At 38.7% G+C, this 22,197-nt stretch overlaps 1 protein-coding gene across 5 annotated transcripts in view; it reads left to right on the top strand.

Moving 5' to 3' along the window:
- The window catches only part of gtf2h1 (general transcription factor IIH, polypeptide 1), a 284,403-nt gene that overhangs the window by 52,763 nt on the left and 209,443 nt on the right, over positions 1 to 22,197 (top strand). For all 5 annotated transcript variants that reach the window (XR_010330029.1, XM_064335675.1, XM_064335676.1 and 2 more), the window contains 2 exons: positions 17,898 to 17,986; positions 22,050 to 22,167. Coding sequence is in view for 4 of the 5 variants with exons in the window: in XM_064335675.1 (XP_064191745.1) it covers positions 17,898 to 17,986; positions 22,050 to 22,167 (207 nt within the window). In the remaining variant the exon portion in view is untranslated. The remainder of the gene's footprint in view (positions 1 to 17,897; positions 17,987 to 22,049; positions 22,168 to 22,197) is intronic.

Raw genomic sequence — 22,197 nt, 5'->3', positions numbered from 1 at the left:
CTGTAGGTTAATCTGATCAACACAAACAAATCAACACAAGCAACAAAGCAATCTATGCAAATAATACAAGCAATAATTAAGTAGGCATGAGTGCAATAACTAAGTCAACTAAGATAAACAGCTTACCTAGCTACAACCCTAAGCTAACACAGTTTATTAGGGACTACAGGTAGGGAGGGCAAAACGGAGCTTTAGCAGTTTATGCGTGTGAGCTTGACAATACATTTCTCACAGAAAAGGTAGTTTGTCGCCTTTTTTAGTTCATTACAACGGTGATACAAGTGACTAGAATTAAGTGGTACTGTGCTGTTAGCCTGTATTGATCGCCGTACAAGGTTAATGTGAATTAGCTAGCACAATCTGGCAGTACTAACCCATAAAAATGTACTTTGCATGGTACTTGGTCAATCGAACAGTAAATGTGAAAAACATTCGATTATAGTCAGTGGCACCGAAATTTGCTGTCACACCCTCAATAAATGGCTAAAGTCCCAGTAGAAGATTGAATTAAATCTTTTAAAGTTATATATTTTCTGAAACCTTATCGATTCCGCTTGGCCATAGTGAGTGGAACTAGGCGATCTGAGCATACTGTCACTATGTAAATTACGTCAGAAGGATTCAGCCTTGTTGTTTGCTACCTAAACTTCACAGCACACTCCTTTACATTACCATGCTTGTAACATGAAGTGTCTACTTTCAAAATCCATTTAAACCATTCACAAATGACTTGGGAATTTGAAGTTATAAAGCGGGATGTATCAAGTGTCCAGTGGAAATATTGACCTGGCAATCAGTCTGTGAGAACCAACTGCCATAAATGACCACGTAAAATCAACCAGTAAGAGTTATGATGTCACTGGTTCAGAACCCCATAAATGGTAAACAATCGAATGTTCAGTGAAATCTATCGGTTTTCGGTGCCGTCAGAGTCCCGATCTTATCATTGATGGAATTTTGGGAAAGTGCGAGCTAAAAGGCCACAAAAACAGCCAATATATCACATTAATATTCCCTATATGTACAATCGCTGTTCGCAATACATTAATTTAAGGCTAAACTGATATTTTAATCACAATACTTGAGTTAATTTCTGGAAATACATTTTTTGATTGTCCTCTCTACTGCAGGGAGGTAGGGAGGGATGGGGAGAGATACAGCCTGAAGAGGTGAGTCTTCAGTCGTTGCTTGAAGGTGGTCAGGGTCTCAGCTATTCTGACCTCCACGAGAAGGTCATTCCACCATCGTGGAGCCAGAACAGACAGGAGACGTGACCGGGAAGCGCATGTGCGAAGAGGAGGTGGTGCCAGGCGTACTGAGGTAGCGGAACGGAGGGGTCTGGCTGGCATGTAGGGTTTGAAGATCTTGTGGAGGTATGCAGGGGCTGATCCCTTGACTGCCTGGTATGATAGGACCAATGTTTTGAATTGGATGCGAGCCATAATAGGCAGCCAGTGGAGGGTAGTGAGCAGGGGAGTGACATGGGAGTGTCTGGGGAGGGTGAAGATTAGACGAGCTGCTTCATTCTGGATGAGTTGCAGGGGTCTGATGGCAGATGCCGGTAGGCCAGCCAGAAGAGAGTTGCAGTAGTTCAGGCGGGATAGTACCATTGCTCGGAACAGGAGCTGGGTTGAGTAGGTGGTGAGAAAGGGGCTGATTGTATAGAAAGAATCTGCGCGCCCGGCTTACCGCTGCGATGTTCTTGGAGAGGGACAGCCTGTTGTCCATCACCACTCCGAGATTCTTGGCACAGGGTGATGACATCACTAAGGTGTCCCCTAGGGAAATGGAAAAATCAAGGAGGGGAGAGGTTAGAGCAGGAATGAAGATTAGCTCTGTCTTACCTGGGCTGAGCTTCAGGTGGTGATTGTCCATCCAGCTCTGGATGTCCCTCAAGCAAGCGGAGATGCGGGCAGGGACCTGTGTGTCCGATGGGGAGAAGGAGAGAAAGAGTTGTGTGTTGTCAGCATAGCAGTGATAAAACAAGCCATGGGCAGAGATTACAGGGCTAAGGGATCTGGTGTATAAGGAGAAGAGAAGGGGACCGAGGACTGAGCCCTGGGGAACTCCCGTGGCAAGGGGATGGGGGGGCGATATTCTACCAGCTCAGACAACCTGGAAGGAGCGGCCGGAGAGGTAGGACTCAATCCAGTCAAGGGCTGTGCCGCAGATCCCTGTTTCTGCCAGGGAGGACAGGAGGATGGAGTGCTCAACAGTGTTGAAAGCAGCTGAGAGATCTAGCAGAATCAGGACAGAGTAGAGGGAGGCTGCTCATGCAGCATGAAGTGACTCACTGACAGAGAGGAGTGCAGTCTCTGTCGAGTGGCCAGGCCTGAAGCCAGACTGGTGGGGGTCGAGCAGGTTATTCTGAGAGAAGAAAGCGGAGAGTTGGTTAGATGCAGCTCGTTCAAGCATTTTGGATAGAAGAGGAAGGAGAGATACTGGCCGGTAGTTCTGGATGATGGAGGGGTCGAGTGTGGGCTTCTTCAGCAGATTATAGAGCAGATGGACTGGATCACATCGATCATGCCCTGGTTCCCCGTGCCCGAGAATACCCTGAACCATATTCCCCAGTATGGTAAACAAACATTTGTTCACATACCTGCACAGATATCCCAGAGATCCCTCAACATACTTGGCTGTCTTTGAATTATAAACGGGCTCAGAGTGATTCTACGCCTACAGCTGTTGTTATTGGGTGAGAGTTTATTAAAAAAATGTTAAAATGTGAGGGAAGGACCATTATACTTTATTCTTCCTTGACTGTCCACACCTCAAAGTTGTTTCATGGTTCTTTGTTGTCTCCCTCTGATCTTATTACACAGTAAAGTCATACTGTCCAGCTTTTTTTTTGTTTTTTGCCTGATGTTATTTAGAGAGCTGAACCAAGCTGTGAAGCTGAAAGGTTTTTTTCCTGTACCAACTGAGAAAAATTCAGTTTTCCTGTTTGCACTGAAAGAACAATCTTGATTTGACATTTGGCACGCCATGCAGGCTGTCAGACAGGAATTTGAAACTGCCTGTAGTGAGAAGGCTAGGGGTCTTGGGGCTGTCAAGGCCCCCATCAGAGTTTGAGGCTGCGCCATGATGAGGGGGCCTGGATGACAAAAAGCCCCCGGAAGTTCTGTTAAATCAGATTAAATGAGATCTGTTAACCCCTTAGCACACACCCCCTAGTGGTCGGCACGTCGGCATGCCTAGATTGTTCAGCTCAGACATTCATTGTTCCTGCAACCAAAGTATGAGTTGAAAACAGAAACGCTGTTTTAGTTTCATTAGTAGACTATACACGACAACTGTGCCGAATTCGCATCGCCGCCATTGTTGCTCTGTTCGTTTATTAAACAAGCACCCCCAACTTGCAGTCTCATCTGCAACTACACCCCCCACCCAATAGACAATATTGTCTATCTGGGCATTCATAAAAATATTCTTTCACAACTCAAAAATCGTATTCCGTCATAGCAACAAGATAAACCCGACAATAGCCCTAAGATATGCTAATACAGCAGTGTAAACACTGCTCACTGAATAATGAAATAAACAAAGTTTTCAAAAGTTATACCATTATCATTCTACAGTCAATATCTGGGACTAAATATTGAATAAATATACAAACTTACCATTGGTTTTACGCATAGAGATGTCCCTTTTGAGACTGAGTGGTCATATATTGTCTTGTACAATCTGTTTGTGAAATATACGAGCACTTGTGACGCCTGGGTACTTTCCAAAATAGCTGTGCATAATACAACACCTGTTGTTTATGGCAAGGTCGATAGTTAGTATTACTTAGTACAGTCTGGCTTGATTGACAATTCATTTATTCAGTAGGTGACAGTATAAGCTTGCTAATGATGTGTAACGTCTAATTTTGCTTTTGTAATAGCGTTTTATAGCTCAGCGTAACTGAAAGTTCGCATTCACTTACGATTCACTCTCTGGTAGCAGTAAGAGACACTGCACCTGACGAAACATCATCAACGATTTTTCGTAATTTCTTGGAAAATACTATTATTATTGAGGACATCTGAGCATAGCTAAGCCATGTTTGCTGATAGACCTAGCTGACATCATTTTCTGGATTTTCTTCATTTACAGAAGCGTATAGAACTGTATCATTGATTTACTGTCTCTGTCTCTATCTACTGATCACAGATAAGATTTCATCATTGCTATGTAAGTATTACTGCTCAAAATATTTTGGTTATATACGTTATTTTTGAAATTGAGTGTCTTTAAATAGGTTAGTGGTATTTTATAATGAGGATATTTCACACAATAATGTGAGCGTTCGTTGGTAGTTTAGTAATATTTAGAGCCCGACCGATATATCGGTTTGGCCGATATATCGGCCATTATTTGACTTTTTTGACAACGTCGGGATCGGCTGTTATGCAGCCGATGTGTCCCGATTTTTAAATAAGTATACTAAAAAATAATAAAAAAAAACATTTATTTATCTGTACTTGTCTGTTCGAATGCTGTAATTGCTGTTTACTAGAATTATCCAGTAGAGGGAGCTCTAATACAAGTGTGAACGGCAGCAGCTGACGCGCTACTTCTGTAATAAGACGTTTGTCACTCGTGCCTCATCCAATATTCTTCACTGCAAGACTTGTCTGCACAGATTCGATTGCCGCAATAAAGGTATGTATATTTAGTGAAAGTTTTTAATTAAATGCGTTTATACGACCACTATGTTTATCAATCCTTATTATCAAGCGAGCGAGCTAGCTAACATATTTGGTTCACTATAGCAAGCTAGCTGGCTAGCAAGCCTTTATGAAGTGGCAGCAAGCACATAAGCAGCGTAGGATCTACATTTCTCGAGGACATCGCTGTATTCTCAAATAAATAACCAGCCAAAATAAAATGGTGATTGAATGCATCACACATTTGTTTTTTTATCTAAGATAATGATATTAGCTACTATATGATGCTGTGTCAATAGCCAACGTGTTATTGCAAGCGAGTGTGTCATCTAGTCACGCGTCATCGTAGCAAGCTAACCAGACAGTAAAAACGCCGATAAAACACTTCTAACGTGGATCATTTTAAGCCATGTTTTCTAGCTTTGTCGTGATAACATGAGAGAAGGATTGCTTTTGGAGAAGTGAATCAACCAACAGTTAGTGCGGGTAACCTGCACGAAAGCGCATTGTAGTTTTTTTCACCACCGAATTCTTATGGACAAGCCTCACGTTACGTATTTCGTCCAATCAATTTAGTTTCATCTAACGTTACACTTGACACTCATTAGCTCCGCTAGATGAAGTGTTACTCTTTGAGATCATGTAGTAGGAATAAAATAAGAAAATCTAGTTCATTTAACTTACTGAGAATAAATAATAAGAAATAATGAGGCTATGTCAACAGCTCATGCGTTATTGCAAGTGAGTGTGTGTCATCTAGTCACGCGTCAGAGTGCATTGTAGTTTTTTTCACCGCCAAATTCTTATGGACAGGGAAGCTCGCTAGATGAAGTCTTACTCTTTGAGACCATGTAGTAGGAATAAAATAAGAAAATATAATTCATTTACTGAGAATAGATACTAAGAAATAATAATAACAAATTAATAACAACAATAATGTTCATAAAAATACATGTTTGAAACTGGAAAACTGATTTTTTTCAATTAATTTTTTTATAGATGGCTGGAAAAGAAAGGAGTAAAAGCAACGTGGAGTTATTTTGAATTCACACCACTTGAAGATGGTGTTAATATATATTTAATTTAATATCATCTTTTACATTTTTTTATCTATCAAAAAGTTCTTTGTGTGTTTATTTTTATTTATTTGTTTGCTTATAAGTTAAATGTTCTCAAATATAGAAACTTTGATAAAATATAAGTTTTTTTAAATTGATTTGAAAATGTTGCACTTTTTGACAAAATATCGGTAATTGGTGGGCTGGGACTCTCCAAAATCGGGATCGGCATCGGACCCAAAAATCTGACATCGGTCGGGCTCTAGTAATTTTTGTGATGCATGCAACAGTGATGATGTTAGAGTTGGAACATTTCCAAAATGTGGTGGACGGTTGAAAATTGTTTTCATGTCGTCCCATCCCCAAACATAAAAATGTACGACAGTATAGAAATACATACTGGAGTTACTTATTACACATTTAGGTACTGTACCGCATTGTGTGACAATGTTTTTGCGTTTGTTTAATCTGATATCAATGTTTCATCTTAAACCTCATAAGGGGCTCATTTATATGCTTTATAATGGACAAAAAGCATTTTATTCAATTTTGGAGAGATTTTGGATATGTTTCTGGACACCTAGCTATTTTAGACCACTGTACTGACTGAAAGCTTGTAATTCCCATTTGAAAATTATGCAACAGTGATTTTCTTGAGTCAAAACAGTTGATTTGTAGTGAAATACATGGATATGTTATGATTTACAGCAATGCATAATTTAGACATTTTGGATAGATTTGGAGATGCTGGGTACACTGCTTAGTTTTTGCTTCATACATCTATAGTAGTTCTACATATCCACCCTTAGATTTTATGAACTTGTGGTCAAGAAGTTTTTGACCTAGCACATGTATAGTTTAACCTCCTGCATATATTCAATCTCGCAGTATTTCATTGCGAACTTAAAAAGTGCAAATTTATTTTGGATTTTTTGTCAAACAATTGCATTTGTGGCACTTTATTTCTTCCAAAATTATGAATATAAACTAATCTGTGTTAGTATTGTAAATTGTACAAATGTCTTGCTTCATTTAAGCCATTTTTCAAGTCTCTGTGGTGTTCACGTCTGGAGTTATAAAACTTTAAATAGGGTACCCCCTAAATGGGCAAGGATTGGCAAAATTTGGCTTGTGCCTTAAGAGGTTAAACCTTCATAATATGCTTTATAATGGACCAAAATACAAAAACAATTTTTTTTTCATTTTTGGATATGTTTCTGGACCCCTAGATATTTAAGACCACTGTACTGATGGAAAGCTTGTAATTCCCACTTGAACATGATGCAACAGTGAGTTTCTTGGTTCAAAACAGTTGATTTGTAGTGAAATATGTGAATATGTTGCGTTTTACAGCAATGCATAATTTAGACATTTTGGATAGATTCAGAGACGCTGGGTACACTGCTTAGTTTTTGCTTCATAGCTTTAGTAGTTTTACATATACACCCTTAGATTTTATGAACAAGTTTTTAATCCAGGACATGTATAGTTTAACCTGCTGTATATATGCAGTCTGATTAGTATTTCAGTGCAAATTCATTTTAGATTTTTTGCCTAGACAATTGCATTTGTGGCACTTTATTTCTTCCTTTTATGTATGTCGTAATCTAAGTGAGTATTGTAAATGGTACAAATGTCTTGCTTAATTTATGCAATTTTTTTTCTGCAAGTCTCTGTGATGCTCACATCTGGAGTTATAAAGCTTTAAATAGGGTACCCCCTAACATAGTTAAATTGACTAGCTAGCTTTAAAAAGAATATCAGTGTAGTAGTGACTAGCATATACAACTCAGTAGAACGTATGCAATTAATAGCACAGTATGCAATTAATGGTGTAAGTTGACTTGTTACTACAATTACACTTAGAGTAGTGACTAGCATCTAAAATAATGGACAGTTTGTCATTCTTACCAGTTTAAATTTGAAGTACAATAAAAACAATTACAAAATTAAAAAGAATTATGGACCATGTACTGTGAATAGAGAGAGAAAGGAGAAAAGAGGGGAAGGGGAAAGGGAAAAAGAGGGGAAATGGGAGAGAAAGAAATTCTAGGGGGCTTGGGGGCATGTCCCCCTATGATATTTTTTTTCAGAAATCACTCTGAAATGGTTCATTCTTATTTTTAATACTCTGAGAGTAGAACATTACTTGATTCAACTGTTGCAATACCAAGGATGGATGCATTTTGCCAGCCTTAAAATAAAATTTGTAAGTGATTGAAGGCCTTGATTGATCACTTATAACATTAAGAAAATGAACAGACAGGCCTGGAATGATAAAACTTATAAAAAGTAATTGAACTTCCAAAAAGTATCCATTGTGCTTGACATAGCTAGCTAGTTAATGTTAGCCAACTAATTTTAGCTTACTTAATATAACCATAAAAACGAATAAAAATAAACATGAAATAATAAACAACTGCAGCTGTCTCCATTAGGGGTGCATCGATCGTGAATTTTTATGGCCAATTAAAAAATAAAAATAATACAATTTCAAAAGCAACAGGTAATGAAGAAAGCATAATATTGTGTATTTACTGTATAGGTTACCAATACATTCAATTTATTAACATTATATTGTTGTCGTAGCCACAAAACACATCTGACTACTAAGTGTAAATGCGATGTGGTTAACTTTTATTCGAATACAATCTAGATAAGTCCAATGAAACAATCAAGTGTAAATGGGGCCTTTTTGTTTGCAGTTTGGTGTCTTGAATAATTTGAGTAAAAAAGAGCTTTATTCACAAACATTATGGTTAAACTATCCTGAGGCATCATGAATACAGTCAAAATGCCAAATGAGGGAATATGCCATCATAGAAGATTAAGTGCAATTAAAAAAAAATCTCAATCAGTACAGTGACTTCAACAATAGCAATTAAACAGGAGCCAGTTCCATTGTGGGAGTATGTTCAGGTTTTCAGTTTTCTGATTATGGCACTGGGCATGAATGGGGACAGGTGCTGCTGCCAGTCATGGCTGTTCATCAGCACTGTTATGTCTTCTCTTACCACCAGCTGTGGGATTTTGACTCCTGTCATTGCTGCCATGGACTACTCCAGTAATATCAGCCAAGGTATTTCCTCTGGCCCTCCTGAAGCACTGTTTAGACCAAAACACCACTCTGGATCGAATGCCACAACACTAACTATTTCTTGTTCTGGCCAATACAGGTGTCAGTAAACTCACCTCTCTCAAACACTGTAGTTGGTGAAGAAGTGGTGCAGGTAGCTGATGACTGCATTGTTGCCATTGCTGGATGCCATCCCCTCATGAACCAAGTAGTTGAACCCCTCACAGCAAACAGCAAATTCCACACTTTCCAGGAATCAATAAGTACATTGAGACTGGCAGAAGGGGGTCGGATAGAAAGTTGTAAGGAAGATCTTAAAAAAAAAAAAAAAAAAAAAAAAAAGAAATCGGCTAGGCGTTTGTCACAAAAAATATTGGCAAAAGTCACAGAGCAGTCACTCCAATGTTAAAAATTACGCAAAACTGAAAGTGGCAGAAACCAGACTGTTTTAAACATTAATTTGTTATGTGAAATTTCAGATCTCATATCCAGCAGTGGGAAAAGATTGATAGAACATGTGCAACTGCGGACAGTTGCCACTTGGAAGAAATAAGAGTGAAATTAATTGATTGAATTCATTTAATCGCTTTGGTTCATTGCAAGAGGAGTACATGCTTTTTTTTCCCCATTAACAGAATTTTTTCTGAAACCGAGCATGCTTAAATTGCATTACTAAATAATAGAACAGGGTTACGTCCAGTTAAATTTATTTAAAGTTTTATTTTGGTACAACATGCTGAACATTGCAAGGCTTGAGTCTTCGATGGAGTGCCTATTATCACTGACAAAATTACTGTAATGGTTAAAGGGGAGCACAGCATCAACACTGTTAACAGTGTTGATTGAAAACTGACAAAAGTATGGTAATCTTGGTCCGTACACATTTCAGAACCTGTGTACATTGTCACACTTTGTTTTTCCGAGCATTTGGCAATATAATTACAGGCCAGTTCAGATCAAAAATTCATGATGTGATGAGCTGCAGCTGGCTACTCTCTGCAGAAGAGTCTCAAAACTCATAGTTTGCAACATTCTAAAACTGACCTGTTCACATCAAAGCAAGATGAGACATTTGAAGATGGTATCTGTACCATAGCAACGTTTACCTCCGCTTAATGGTTTACAGTTTCTTGTTTGTTGGTTGCAATACTCATTTGACAGATATCTTAAGGCTGCTGCATACTTTCCGCGTTCCGCGTCCGCGGACAGCTGCGGACTTGTGCCAATAGCGCGGATGCGCACGCGGTTCCATTCATACTACAATTGAGGGTCCGCGTCGGTCTGGCGTTCCACGCATGCGCAATCTACACTCCATTCCAGTTCCATTACCACAGAGTGAATGTGTAAGTGAATGCGATGATAAGAAAATTTTCGGTTACGCTGACCTAAAAAGCTTATACTCTCACCTACTGAATAAATGAATTGTCAATCAAGACAGACTGTACTAAGAAGGGTGACAACGCCGTAAACAACAGGTGTGGTATTACGCACAGCTATTTTGGAAGGTACCCAGGCATCACCAATACGCATGTATTTCACAACCGGATTGTCCAAGACAATATATGACCACTCGGTCTCAAAAGGGACATCTCTACGCGTAAAACCAATGGGAAGGTTGTATATTTATTCAATATTTAGTCCCAGATATTGACTGTAGAATGACATGGTATAATTTTTAAAAACTTTTTCTCGTTTATTTCGTTATTCAGTGAGCAGCGTTTTCACTGCCGTATTGGCATATCTTAGGGCTATTGACGGGTTTATCTTGTTGCTATGAAGGAATACGATTTTTGAGTGGTGAAAGAATATTTTTATAAATACTCATATAGACAATATAAATGTGGGTAACGGCGGATCTCCTCGCACAACCTCTCTTCAAAACAAGCATCCATTTTATTATCTGGAGCATGTGCAGTCGGCACGCTTACTATGCGTACAGTCTGGGCTGCACGCGGACATCCGCATAGCGGTCCGCATGGACCCTCACGGACATGGGCAGATGACGACATTTACGTCACGCGGACCCTCGCGGGGACGCGGAAAGTATGAATTAGCCTTTAGTCAATGTTGCAAAAATGGATGAAAGTTGTACCAATAGTGAAATGCTTGCTGTAGCAGCTGCACTTCTACTAAAAGCAAGGCTTCATAAATGTAAGAGTTAATGATCCTGACCTTAGACCGGGCTATGGTAGGCCTGGTGTATGGAGCTTGCACACAGATATGCAAGGACCTGAATTTACCATTGTTTAAAAAGTTCAAAGACAAAATGTTGCAAAGATTGTTGGCTTGCTTAGCTAGTTGTGGTAGCCTATGGAGCTGGCCTATTTATTTTGTTTGAGTATGTTGTTAAAGAAACCGCTACTCCTCGAACAAGGAGGTCCTCGCTCTCCTCAGTCAAAAACTCCACCATCACTGTGTTTACACTGTACTGCTCCCTGATTGGTATGTAACTATATAGTGCTGATGTACATTTTGTTCTAAAACTCTCCACCTGCGATTAGACTCGATGAATCTCCTCCAGTGGCTGTGCGCCTGTGTGGCCGCATGATCTGGGTGCCGGATCTGTCCTGCTTGACCCCTGTTGCATTGCGTGTGCGTCAGCCTATCAGAAACGAGTAAAGGAATGATTTAGAAAGCCGTTTTTTCATGGTTATTTATGAAAGTACATGATGTGGCTAAACCAATAGCATTTATTTTTAATAGGTTATTATATGTTTTGGTTGTGTAGGGAGCGCAATGCTTAAAAACAGCTCTGAAGCTAGCTGGAATATTGGCTAACACAAAGATTTAAAAAATGATGAGTAAGATTTATCTATTATTAACTAGTTATCCAGTTGCTAACTAGCAACCTAGTTGCCTAGTTAAATAGCTATCTATTTTTGATAGCTTGGCTACCAATAGCTTGTCAGGTGTGTTGATTGCAAACTAGCTAGCTGGGAATTGAAAACTTGTTGGCTAACGATTGCTAACTAGCTAGGTTGGATAATTTTCCAATAGCATTAGGTAGCTGGCTTGTGTTATAGCATCTGTATTTGCAGTGATGCTGCTTGATGTAGGTTGTTGTTCTGGATGAGGCACATAACTATTTCATCAAGCATTTCTTCTCTCTTCTATGCATGCTAATTCAGTTTCAGCGCACAAAGGTCACATTAGATTTACAACACAGATAAAAAGAAATACTCCTATCTTCTTTGTACCTACTGCTACAGTGTTTTAACTGCTTATGTTTGTATTGTTTACCTCCAGAGCAAAATTAAGGCTGCAATACACCCTGCCTTCCTTCTTGCAAGTTGAACATGCCCTCCTAAAAAGAGACCTAGGTCCTTGTAGGTGGTCTTGCAATCTCAGTCATATCCCTGGGGACAGACAGCCCTGAGGCAGCAAGCTGGAGATGCTCTTGCTCTTGCTTCTTCAGCTTGGCACATTTCACTTCACAACCTCTTGGAGTTTGGCACTTGTATATACCTAGAATATAATGTATATGTGTGTATATGTTTGTGTGGGTATATAGGTACATGCACAGGCTGTCACAGATTAAAGGGAAAAACCAACAAAGTGTCTTGGTATAAGGTGTTGGGCCACCACGAGCCACCAGAACAGCTTCAATGCACCTTGGCATAGATTCTGCAAGTCTCTGGAACTCTACCGGGGACCATTCTTCCAAAAGATATTCCCTCATTTGGTATTTTCATGGTGGTGGTGGCGAGCACTCTAACACGTCGGTCGAAAATCTCCCATAGGTGTTCAATTTAGTTGATCTGGTGACTGTGAAGGCTATAGCATATGATTCACATCATTTTCATACTCCTCAAACCATTCAGTGACCCCTTGTGCCCTGTGGATGGGGGCATTGTCATCCTGAAAGAGAGGATGAAATCACTCCCATCAGGATAGAAATCTTAGAATAAAGTTGATCACTCAGAATAACTTTGTATTGAATCGCAGTGACCCTTCCCTCTAAGGGGACAAGCGGACCCAAACCATGCCAGGAAAATGACCTCCACAGCATAAGCATCACCAGACCCCCTTACTGTAGGGTACAATCATTCAGCCCTGTACCATTCTCTTGGTGTACGCCACACATGCACTCGCCCATTTGTCAAGAATATGATGAAGGATGACTCATAACCATATCACTTTTTTTCCATGTCTCTGTAGACCAGTGTCTATGGGTTTTGCACCACTGTTGTTGGCAGACTTCTTGCTGACAGATCACATCCTGCATTGACATTCACCTGAGGAACAGTTGCTCTTCTGTTTTTCCTTACGTATCACACTAATGCACAAGCATGTACTTATGACCACAATTTCTGACCCTGTTCATTGTTGCCTTTCCCATAGATTTTAATTCAGATGGTACTTCAGTCACTGTTCTTATTGAAACACCAGCCAGTTGAGCAGTCTTTGTGACTGAAGCTCCTGTCATATGTTCCCCAATAATGAACCCTCTTTCACTTCAAGTCACTTTGATCCAAAATTGAGGTCACCTGGGCCTGCTCAGTATTTTTATACATGGCACAGAACATGATAGGATCTTAATTGTTTAATTGTATCATGCAGTACACCTGTGTGGACGCATCTGCATTCATTAGGTTTCTCTACTCATTCATTCAGGGTTTTCCTTTAACTTGTCACCCGTGATGATTTTTATATATATAGGGAAGGCAGGTATGCCATCCAGCCAAGTTACTCCTTGGCGGGGCATGTACAGTACTGTGCAAAAGTCTTAGGCACCCTAGATTTTTAAATATAATATATATAGTATATGTTTGGTCTTAGATGTTTTTTTTTTTTCTGCATTCGTGTGTCAGTAGAAAAGAGCTAATTTGAGATTTCCAACTGAATTTTCCAAAAAATGAAATTTTACAGATACATTTTTGTATTTTGTTAAGAAAGTAATATTTTAAGTAATAGACTACTTTTCAGATAAAAACTTGATTAGGGGTCTCTGGGATTACCTGGAGAGCTAGAAGCAAGCGAAACAGCCAAAATCTGCAGAAGAACTGTGGCAGCTGTTCTCCAAAATGCTTGGAACAACCTACCAGCCGATTTTCTTATAAAACCGCCGGACAGTGTACCTAACAGAATTGATGTAGTTTTAATGGCGAAGGGTGGTCACACCAAACATTGATTTTATTTACTTTTGCACAGTACTGTATATATATAATATATATATACACACACACACACACACACATATAAAATATATAATTTTAAAAATGTACTGTCTTGGACCCCTTTTAATCTGTCAAGCACCTTGTGCATTGGCTTGGAAGGTGCTATAGAAAGGTATTATTAAAAATGATTAACTTTTATGTATGTGTATAATTACATCCATGATGATATAATTATCCAATCAGTACCACTACATTGGCTTCAGCATTGTTTGTAATGAATGGCCCTGTATATCATCAAGCTGGAGATAATGCTTTTTTTCTGCTCACATTTGTCAAGTGGGGCATTGGGTACCTGACCATACCGTTTGAAATGCTGGTGGAGTTGATTCCAGGAGTTAGTATCCATTCTTTGTAAGAAAATATTTTGAATCATTATTTTGGTATTAAATAGAACCTTGTTCAGACTTTATTTACCCTTCTTAAAATCAAACAACAATAAAAAATCTTTCACAATCTATTCCATTATTTAGCCCACATTCTGATTGTGTGTGCAGTCAGCTTGGCTGGTTTACTGGTTAGCAGTAAATATTAGCTGCACAGCTGTTCTTTGATTTTAGCCATTACAGTTACTGTCTTTAGTGAGCCAACTAAAAATTAAGGAACAGCGAATTAGTAGAATGGGGTTCATCTTCAGGAATGCAATTCCGATATTAACTCGATTTTGGCAGGATTGTGATTTTGTAGTGCTTCTCGCCTCTCCTCTGAAATGGTTGAGGTTGAGACATGAGTCTTAAGCCCTCCTTGCATCACATTTGGCTGTGTACAAACTAGCGTGGAAGCTAAAATATATGATGTGCCAGTCCAGTGTTTCTATCAGGCCTATCGTTAAGGCTTTATAGCTGTTTATTATCCAAATTGGGGTTTCTTCTCCATATAGTGAATGAACATTAGCTCACATTAGCATTGTGCAGTAACGAATATGGGTTAAAGATTGTGAGAGAGATATGACAAGGATTCAAACTAACTATTGACATGCCCAGGGATTGTTGTTGAAATCTGGCACATTTATAATGTACACTGTCCCTGTTAAACATAAATACAAATACCTTTCGTTTGGGTAGGTTAAAACATGTTACCCCAGCCTCTTTTTTGCCGTTTTCAAAGCAACATTCTATCTCTTTGCGTGTGTCTTGTTCACTAAAATCCAGTTAATACTTTTCCATTATTTGCATTTCACTATTTATTAGACGCTTTGGCCAGAGCAATTAGTAGACTACATTCATACAGTGATTTACAGTAACAAACAATTTAGCTAACATCACTGACCTTTATTGTTTCTACCACTATTTTATCAATTTTGGAATTAGATTTAGTCTGACTCCATTAACTTCAAATCCTGTAAAGAGAAGATGTATGTGAATACGGGTTCACGTATACGTGCATTGACTGCTCTGGAAAAGGGAAAAAAACTGTTTATTATTACACAATATGGCCGTTGGCAATAACCGAGGATAGGCAGTTTCAATGATGAAAAAGGCAAACACTTTATTTTACAAAGCAAGACAAAAGACCGCTATGAAAAGAAAAGACATACAAACTAACAAACTAGGACAAAGAAAAGGGAGTGAGTATTGATGAATGCCCAAATATTCTGTACAGCAAAGACTATGGTACCAGGAGAACTGTTAAGCAGATTCTCCTTGAATGTTTCTTTGGACTTCCCTTAAAGGAGTAACATGGTGGTTTTCACACTTTCTCGGTTTTATGTGCTGCTTGCACAAGAGGCATTGAAGAAACACGATGAGTAAAGTATTACATATGTCCGTTCTTTATTTTTGGAGAAATATGCGTTTTAAATTTATCGTCCTATTTTCAACCGGTTGAGAATGTTATTGACTTAGTGTGTCACAAGTACAGTAACCGCGCCCCTTTCCACGCCCCGTAAAGAAATCTGACTGGACACACCATCCTGCTACAAGTGTGCTGTGAAGTTTAGGTAGCAAACAACAAGGCTGAATCCTTCTGACGTAATTTCCTTCTGACGCTCAGATCGCCTAGTTTCGCTCACTGTGGCCAAGCGGAATCGATAACGTTTCAGAAAATATATAAATTTAAAAGGTTCAATTCAATCTTCTACTTTTGCCGTTTATTGAGGGTGTGAAAGGAAATTTCGGTGCCGCTGACTATAATCAAATGTTTTTCAGATTTACCGTTTGATTGAGCAAGTATCATTCAAAGTACATTTTTATGGATTAGTGCTGTCCGATTGTGCTAGCTACTTCACATTAACCTTGTACAGCAATCAGTAAAGGCTAACAGCACAGCACCACTTAAATATTGTCACTTCTATCACCACTGTAATTAACCTAAAAAAAAAAGGCGACAAACCACCTTTTCTGTGAGAAATGTATTGTCGAGCTCACACGCATACACTGCTGGCGACATTCTAAAGCTCCGTTTTAGTCTTTCCTACTGTCAGTCAGATTGCTGTGATAGCTCATTCTAAATCAAATTTCGGGTCCCATGGATAACTCGTGACCCGTAGTTTGTGTCGCTGGCTTACAGGCAAGACAATGCAAATATTTGACTAACGTTAGGTTCACTTATTAAAGTGCCTTTTAAGGACTATTAGACTATCTCTGGTTGGTTACATTCATTTATAGTTAGCTAACATTAGTTAGCTATGTAGTTTGCTTTCATAATGTAATGTTATCGATAACATTAGCTAGCTAGTTTGGTTTCATAAGGACGTTATAGTTGTGGTTTTATCGTAACTTGGTTAGCTTGCTAGCAAAAATTATTATTGGATACAAGTCAACGTCCTTAGCTATCGATACTTGATATGCTAAGTTAGCTAGCTTGTGAAAATTCAGTCTCCCAAGATGAGCGCATATCATGGAGGTAGCTATGGTAACGGGGCACGGTCTGTCAATCATAGCTAACTGACAGTTCTCATTACCACACCCAGACAGTTCGGGTGAACTGTTATAGTGGGAAATTTAGGCTTAGAAAAATACGTTTTAAAATACATTTAAATGAATGAATAATAAAAAAATTATGCACATTTGTTTTGTTGTTGCCTAAAGACAACTGGCAAGTGTCACATTCAACCACCATGTTACTCCTTTAAATGCAATCCTGAGCCTTCCACATTACACACTTTCTTTTGTATTCCCAAATAAGGTCTGGACAGAAACACCCTCCACACCACCAAGAGACCCCCACCCACTACTACTTTCCTCAAGGGAGCATACTCCCCCTTACCTGTAGACACAGGGGAACCATTAAAAATCTAGTGACAGTTATAAGATACTTTGTACGATGGAACATGACCTTATGCTTTTATCTGTCTCTAAGATACTTTTCTATGGAGGATCGAGGTGGTGGTCTTTCTATAATTCAAACACTTATGTAGGCAATACATACCTGGGATAAACCTCCCTATACCAACTAATAAGAGCTCAGTGTGCCTGTATGCACATACAGTATCCCCTGCATTACAAATTATATTATTCACAGTCCACCACATTTATCACATTATTCTCAGTAACTTACATGCACATACATATAACGCTGTCAACAGTCCATAATGTGGGTAATGTTCAACCAGGTTCCTGTCTAAACCCAGCGGTGCCCGTGGGTGCTTTTACAAATCCATTAGAAAACTGCGCGTACCAATCAGATTGCAGAAAGGTTGTCAAAATGTTTTGTTTCATGCACTCTATTAAGAGAATCAGGATTCAGGAGAACTGAATTGTATTGATAAGCCTGTGTGATCACTGCAGTGTTTAATGATTGTATTCTTTTATCAATTTGGAAGTCTTTAGATAAGCGTGTGCCCTTCTCAGTCTGGCAACTTGCCTGTAAAGCCATTGTATGAATTTGGCTTGATATGACAGCTGTTTAGGGGAGATGTGTAAACACAAGCAGGAGAACCAGACATTTGCCTGAGTTCCAGGACCGCATCTCACATTATTTTTTTTCCTCCTAGGTGAAGTTGCAGGAAGCAATTGAGTATGAGGACCTACAGGGTAGGACTGTGCAGAAGATGGTCACCCTAAACTTGAAGAGATCTGACAGGTAGGAGGCTCATGTTCTTTCAATGGTAGTTTTTTCTTTGTTAAATGATTCATCTCGTCTACATCATAAAGTCTGAAATAATCCATATTGCAACTGGCATTTCAGAAGAAAATACAATTTACCCAAAACATCGACTGTTAGGTCCTGCGTCAAAGAGTGTTTTCTTAAAATGCCAAACAAAAAAACGTGAATGACACACTACTTGGGAAAACTTAAAATTGTGTGTTATTTTTAAATTATCATAAATATAGCTGCAAGCAGCAGTTTCCAAGTCCGAGCTGTAGTTTTTTGTTGGAATTTCCATTGTTATTTTTTCCCCTCAATTTTTAAGTGTTGATGACTAAGTAAGGCACACATAGTTTATTACGCTTTTGTCCAAAGCAACATGCTATAACTGCCTACCGAAGGTCATTGGAGCAATTACAATACACAGGTCCCAGAAGGTACAGTACTCATTTTGTAACCGTTATTCATAGCCATGAACTCATTAAGCCCAGTTCACACAGTAAACATTACTCTCTGTCCTAACCTATGCTAAGTCAAACTAGGAGGCATGACAAGCTACAACATCAAGATAATGATACACGGTACAATATAAGTGCCTGTCCAAACCGAACCTGGATACTTGTGGACCCAAATAGCCTCAATCTAAGTTGGTAAACGGTTAATATTTTGAAAGCTGCTTATAATTTTATACATACAGTACTGTGCAGAAGTCTTAGGCACCTGTAAAAAAAATGCTGTACAGCTAAGATGCTTTCAAAAATAATGAAATGAAAGGTTATAAATATCGAAAAAATGATATAAAGAGCAGTAAATAGTTAAAAACTAAATAAAATGTTTGGTGTGACCACCCTTAGCCTTGAAAACTACATCAATTCTCTTAGGTACGCTGTCCGGCAGTTTTATAAGAAAATCGGCTGGTAGGTTGTTCCAAGCATTTTGGAGAACTTGCCACAGTTCTTCTACAGATTCTTCTACTTGCTTCTGGTTCTCCAGGTAATCCCAGAGTCCCTTGATCAAGTTTTTATCTGAAAAGTAGTCTATTACTTAAAATATTACTTTATTTGACAAAATACAAAAATGTATCTGTAAAATTTCATTTTTTGGAAAATTCCTGTTTGGAAAACTCATATTTGCTCTTTTCTACTGACACACTAATGCAGAAAACAAAAAAATAAACATCTAAGACCAAATACATACTATATATTATATTTAAAAATGTAGGGTGCCTAAGACTTTTGCACATGTATGTTAACATAGTTGATAAGATTTTTTTGTATGTGACTGAGGTATATCTGTACTAATTAGGCTAGCCATGCTCCCAACATGGCCATGCAATGTTAGATGAGTCGGTGTGGTTGAGATCTTTATTGAAGCAGTGTTTAACTCTGTTTTGTTATTGACCATTACATTGCATAAAATCACTTGGCTTGCAATTTGTCATTTGTCCTGCTTTCTAGTTTCCGGAGTTACAAGAATGCTAGGAAGCTCACATTTACTTGTTCTCCCCCTCCACCTCCAGTTGCAACCGTTGTTCGTTAGCCCTAACAATGGACAAGCTAGGTAGTTAGTCTACCGTGTGATGACTGTCTAGCTATAGAAAGTAGTGTTATATTGATTTACCCTTAGAATATGACTTCAGAATCCTACTCATACATATTTAATTATTTGCTGACTTGATAGCATGCACATTTGCCGTTGAAAGCTTGGATTTGAGTGTACAACTGCAAACACTTGTCAATGCAGCTTAGTGTTCGGCTTGGCAGGTATATCAAATAAGAACCCCAGAATAAACATTTAGGTATTTATTCAGGTGCATTCTGTTGCAGCAGTCCTGATTCCTGGAGCATAGATGTGCCATTTGTTTAACCTCTTAGCGCACAGCCCCTAGTGGTGGGCACGCCTGCGTGCCTAGATTACTAAAGTCAAACATTCGGTGCTACTGCAACCAACGTGTGAGATGAAAACAGAAACGCATTGTTTCAGTTTCATTAGTAGACGATACATGACAACTATGCCGAAAACGGAGTTTCGCAGCCCCACCATTGTCGCTCCGGTCGTTCATTTAACACGCACCCCCTCCCTGCAGTCTCATCTAAAAAACACCCCCCACCCTTGACATAATGGACAATATTGTCTATCCTGGCATTAATAAAAATATTCTTTCACCACTAAAAAATCATATTCCGTCATAGCAACAAGATAAACCCGACAATAGCCCTAAGATATGCCTATACAGCAGTGAAAACGCTGCTCACTGAATAACGAAATAAACAAGAAAGTTTTTAAAAAGGATACCATGTCATTCTACAGTCAATATCTGGGACTAAATATTGAATAAATATAAAAGCTTACTGTTGGTTTTACGTGTAGATATGTCCCTTTTGAGACTGCGTGGTCATATATTGTCTTGGACAATCCGTTTGGGAAATATAGGCGCATCTGTGGGTATCTTCCAAAATAGCTGTGCGTAACACCACACCTGTTGTTTACGGCGTCGTCGCCCTTTTTAGTACAGTCTGACTTGATTAACAATTCATTTATTCAGTAGGCGAGAGTATAAGCTTTCTAACGATGTATAACATGTCTAATTCTGCTTTTGGAATAGCATTTTATAGGTCAGCGTAACAGAAAATATTCTTAGCATCATATTCACTTACGCATTCACCCTGTTAGCAGACAAATACGATGCACCTAACGAAACGTGTTCAAGGATATTTCGTAATTTCTTGGAAAATACTATTATTATTGAGGACTTCTCAGCATAGCTAAGCCATATGTTTGCTGATAGACCTAGCTGACATCGTTTTCTGGAGCAAAACAGAAGCGAATAGAACAATATCATTGATACTGTCTCTGTCTCTATCTACTGAACATAGAGATTTCATCATTGCTATGTAAGTATTACCGTTCAAAATATTTCGGTTATATATGTTATTTTTGAAATTGAGTATCTTTAAATAGGTTAGTGGTGTTATATAATGTAAATATTTCACACTGTAATGTAAGCGTTAGACGGAAGTGTAATAGTTTTTGTGAAGCATGCAACAGTGATGACGTCAGAGCTGGAACATTGCCAAAACGTGGTGGACGGGTGAAAATTGTTTTCATGTTGTCTCATCCCATACAAGAAAACATACGAGAGTACAGAGTATAGAAATACACACGAGTTAATTATTACACATTTAGGTACTGTACCGCATTGTGTGACAATGTTTTTGCATTATTTTTTTAATCTGAGCAATGTTTCATCTTAAACCCTCATAAGGGGCTCATTTATATGCTTTATAATGGACAAAAAGCATTTTATTCAATTTTGGAGAGATTTTGGATATGTTTCTGGACACCTAGCTATTTTAGACCACTGTACTGACTGAAAGCTTGTAATTCCCATTTGAAAATTATGCAACAGTGATTTTCTTGAGTCAAAACAGTTGATTTGTAGTGAAATACATGGATATGTTATGATTTACAGCAATGCATAATTTAGACATTTTGGATAGATTTGGAGATGCTGGGTACACTGCTTAGTTTTTGCTTCATACATCTATAGTAGTTCTACATATCCACCCTTAGATTTTATGAACTTGTGGTCAAGAAGTTTTTGACCTAGCACATGTATAGTTTAACCTCCTGCATATATTCAATCTCGCAGTATTTCATTGCAAACTTAAAAAGTGCAAATTTATTTTGGATTTTTTGTCAAAACAATTGCATTTGTGGCACTTTATTTCTTCCAAAATTATGAATATAAACTAATCTGTGTTAGTATTGTAAATTGTACAAATGTCTTGCTTCATTTAAGCCATTTTTCAAGTCTCTGTGGTGTTCACGTCTGGAGTTATAAAGCTTTAAATAGGGTACCCCCTAAATGGGCAAGGATTGGCAAAATTTGGCTTGTGCCTTAAGAGGTTAATGCTATGGGACCCACTGCAAATTTATGGTGCAGTGGCTTATGGAATATACAGTATACTGAAAACATTACAACTTCTGTAGTTGATGGTGTAGGTGCTTATATTGTGTTAACCTGTATAATTGAAGTTTATCTGTGTCCTGCCAGGTACTTTCACGGGCCTGTGCCCTTGCAGTCCCAAAATTATACCACCAGCCAGGACATCATCAACTCTGTTAGCTACATTCAGCATGAGATGGCCAGCTACAAGCCCTGTCTGACTCAGGTGAGGTGATCTACTGTCCAGCTATAATTC

This window comes from Anguilla rostrata, chromosome 5 (genome assembly GCF_018555375.3).
Source record: "Anguilla rostrata isolate EN2019 chromosome 5, ASM1855537v3, whole genome shotgun sequence".
Lineage (NCBI taxonomy): Eukaryota > Metazoa > Chordata > Actinopteri > Anguilliformes > Anguillidae > Anguilla > Anguilla rostrata.
The sequence above is the reverse complement of the archived record's forward strand: the minus strand, read 5'-3'. Positions and strand labels throughout refer to the sequence as shown.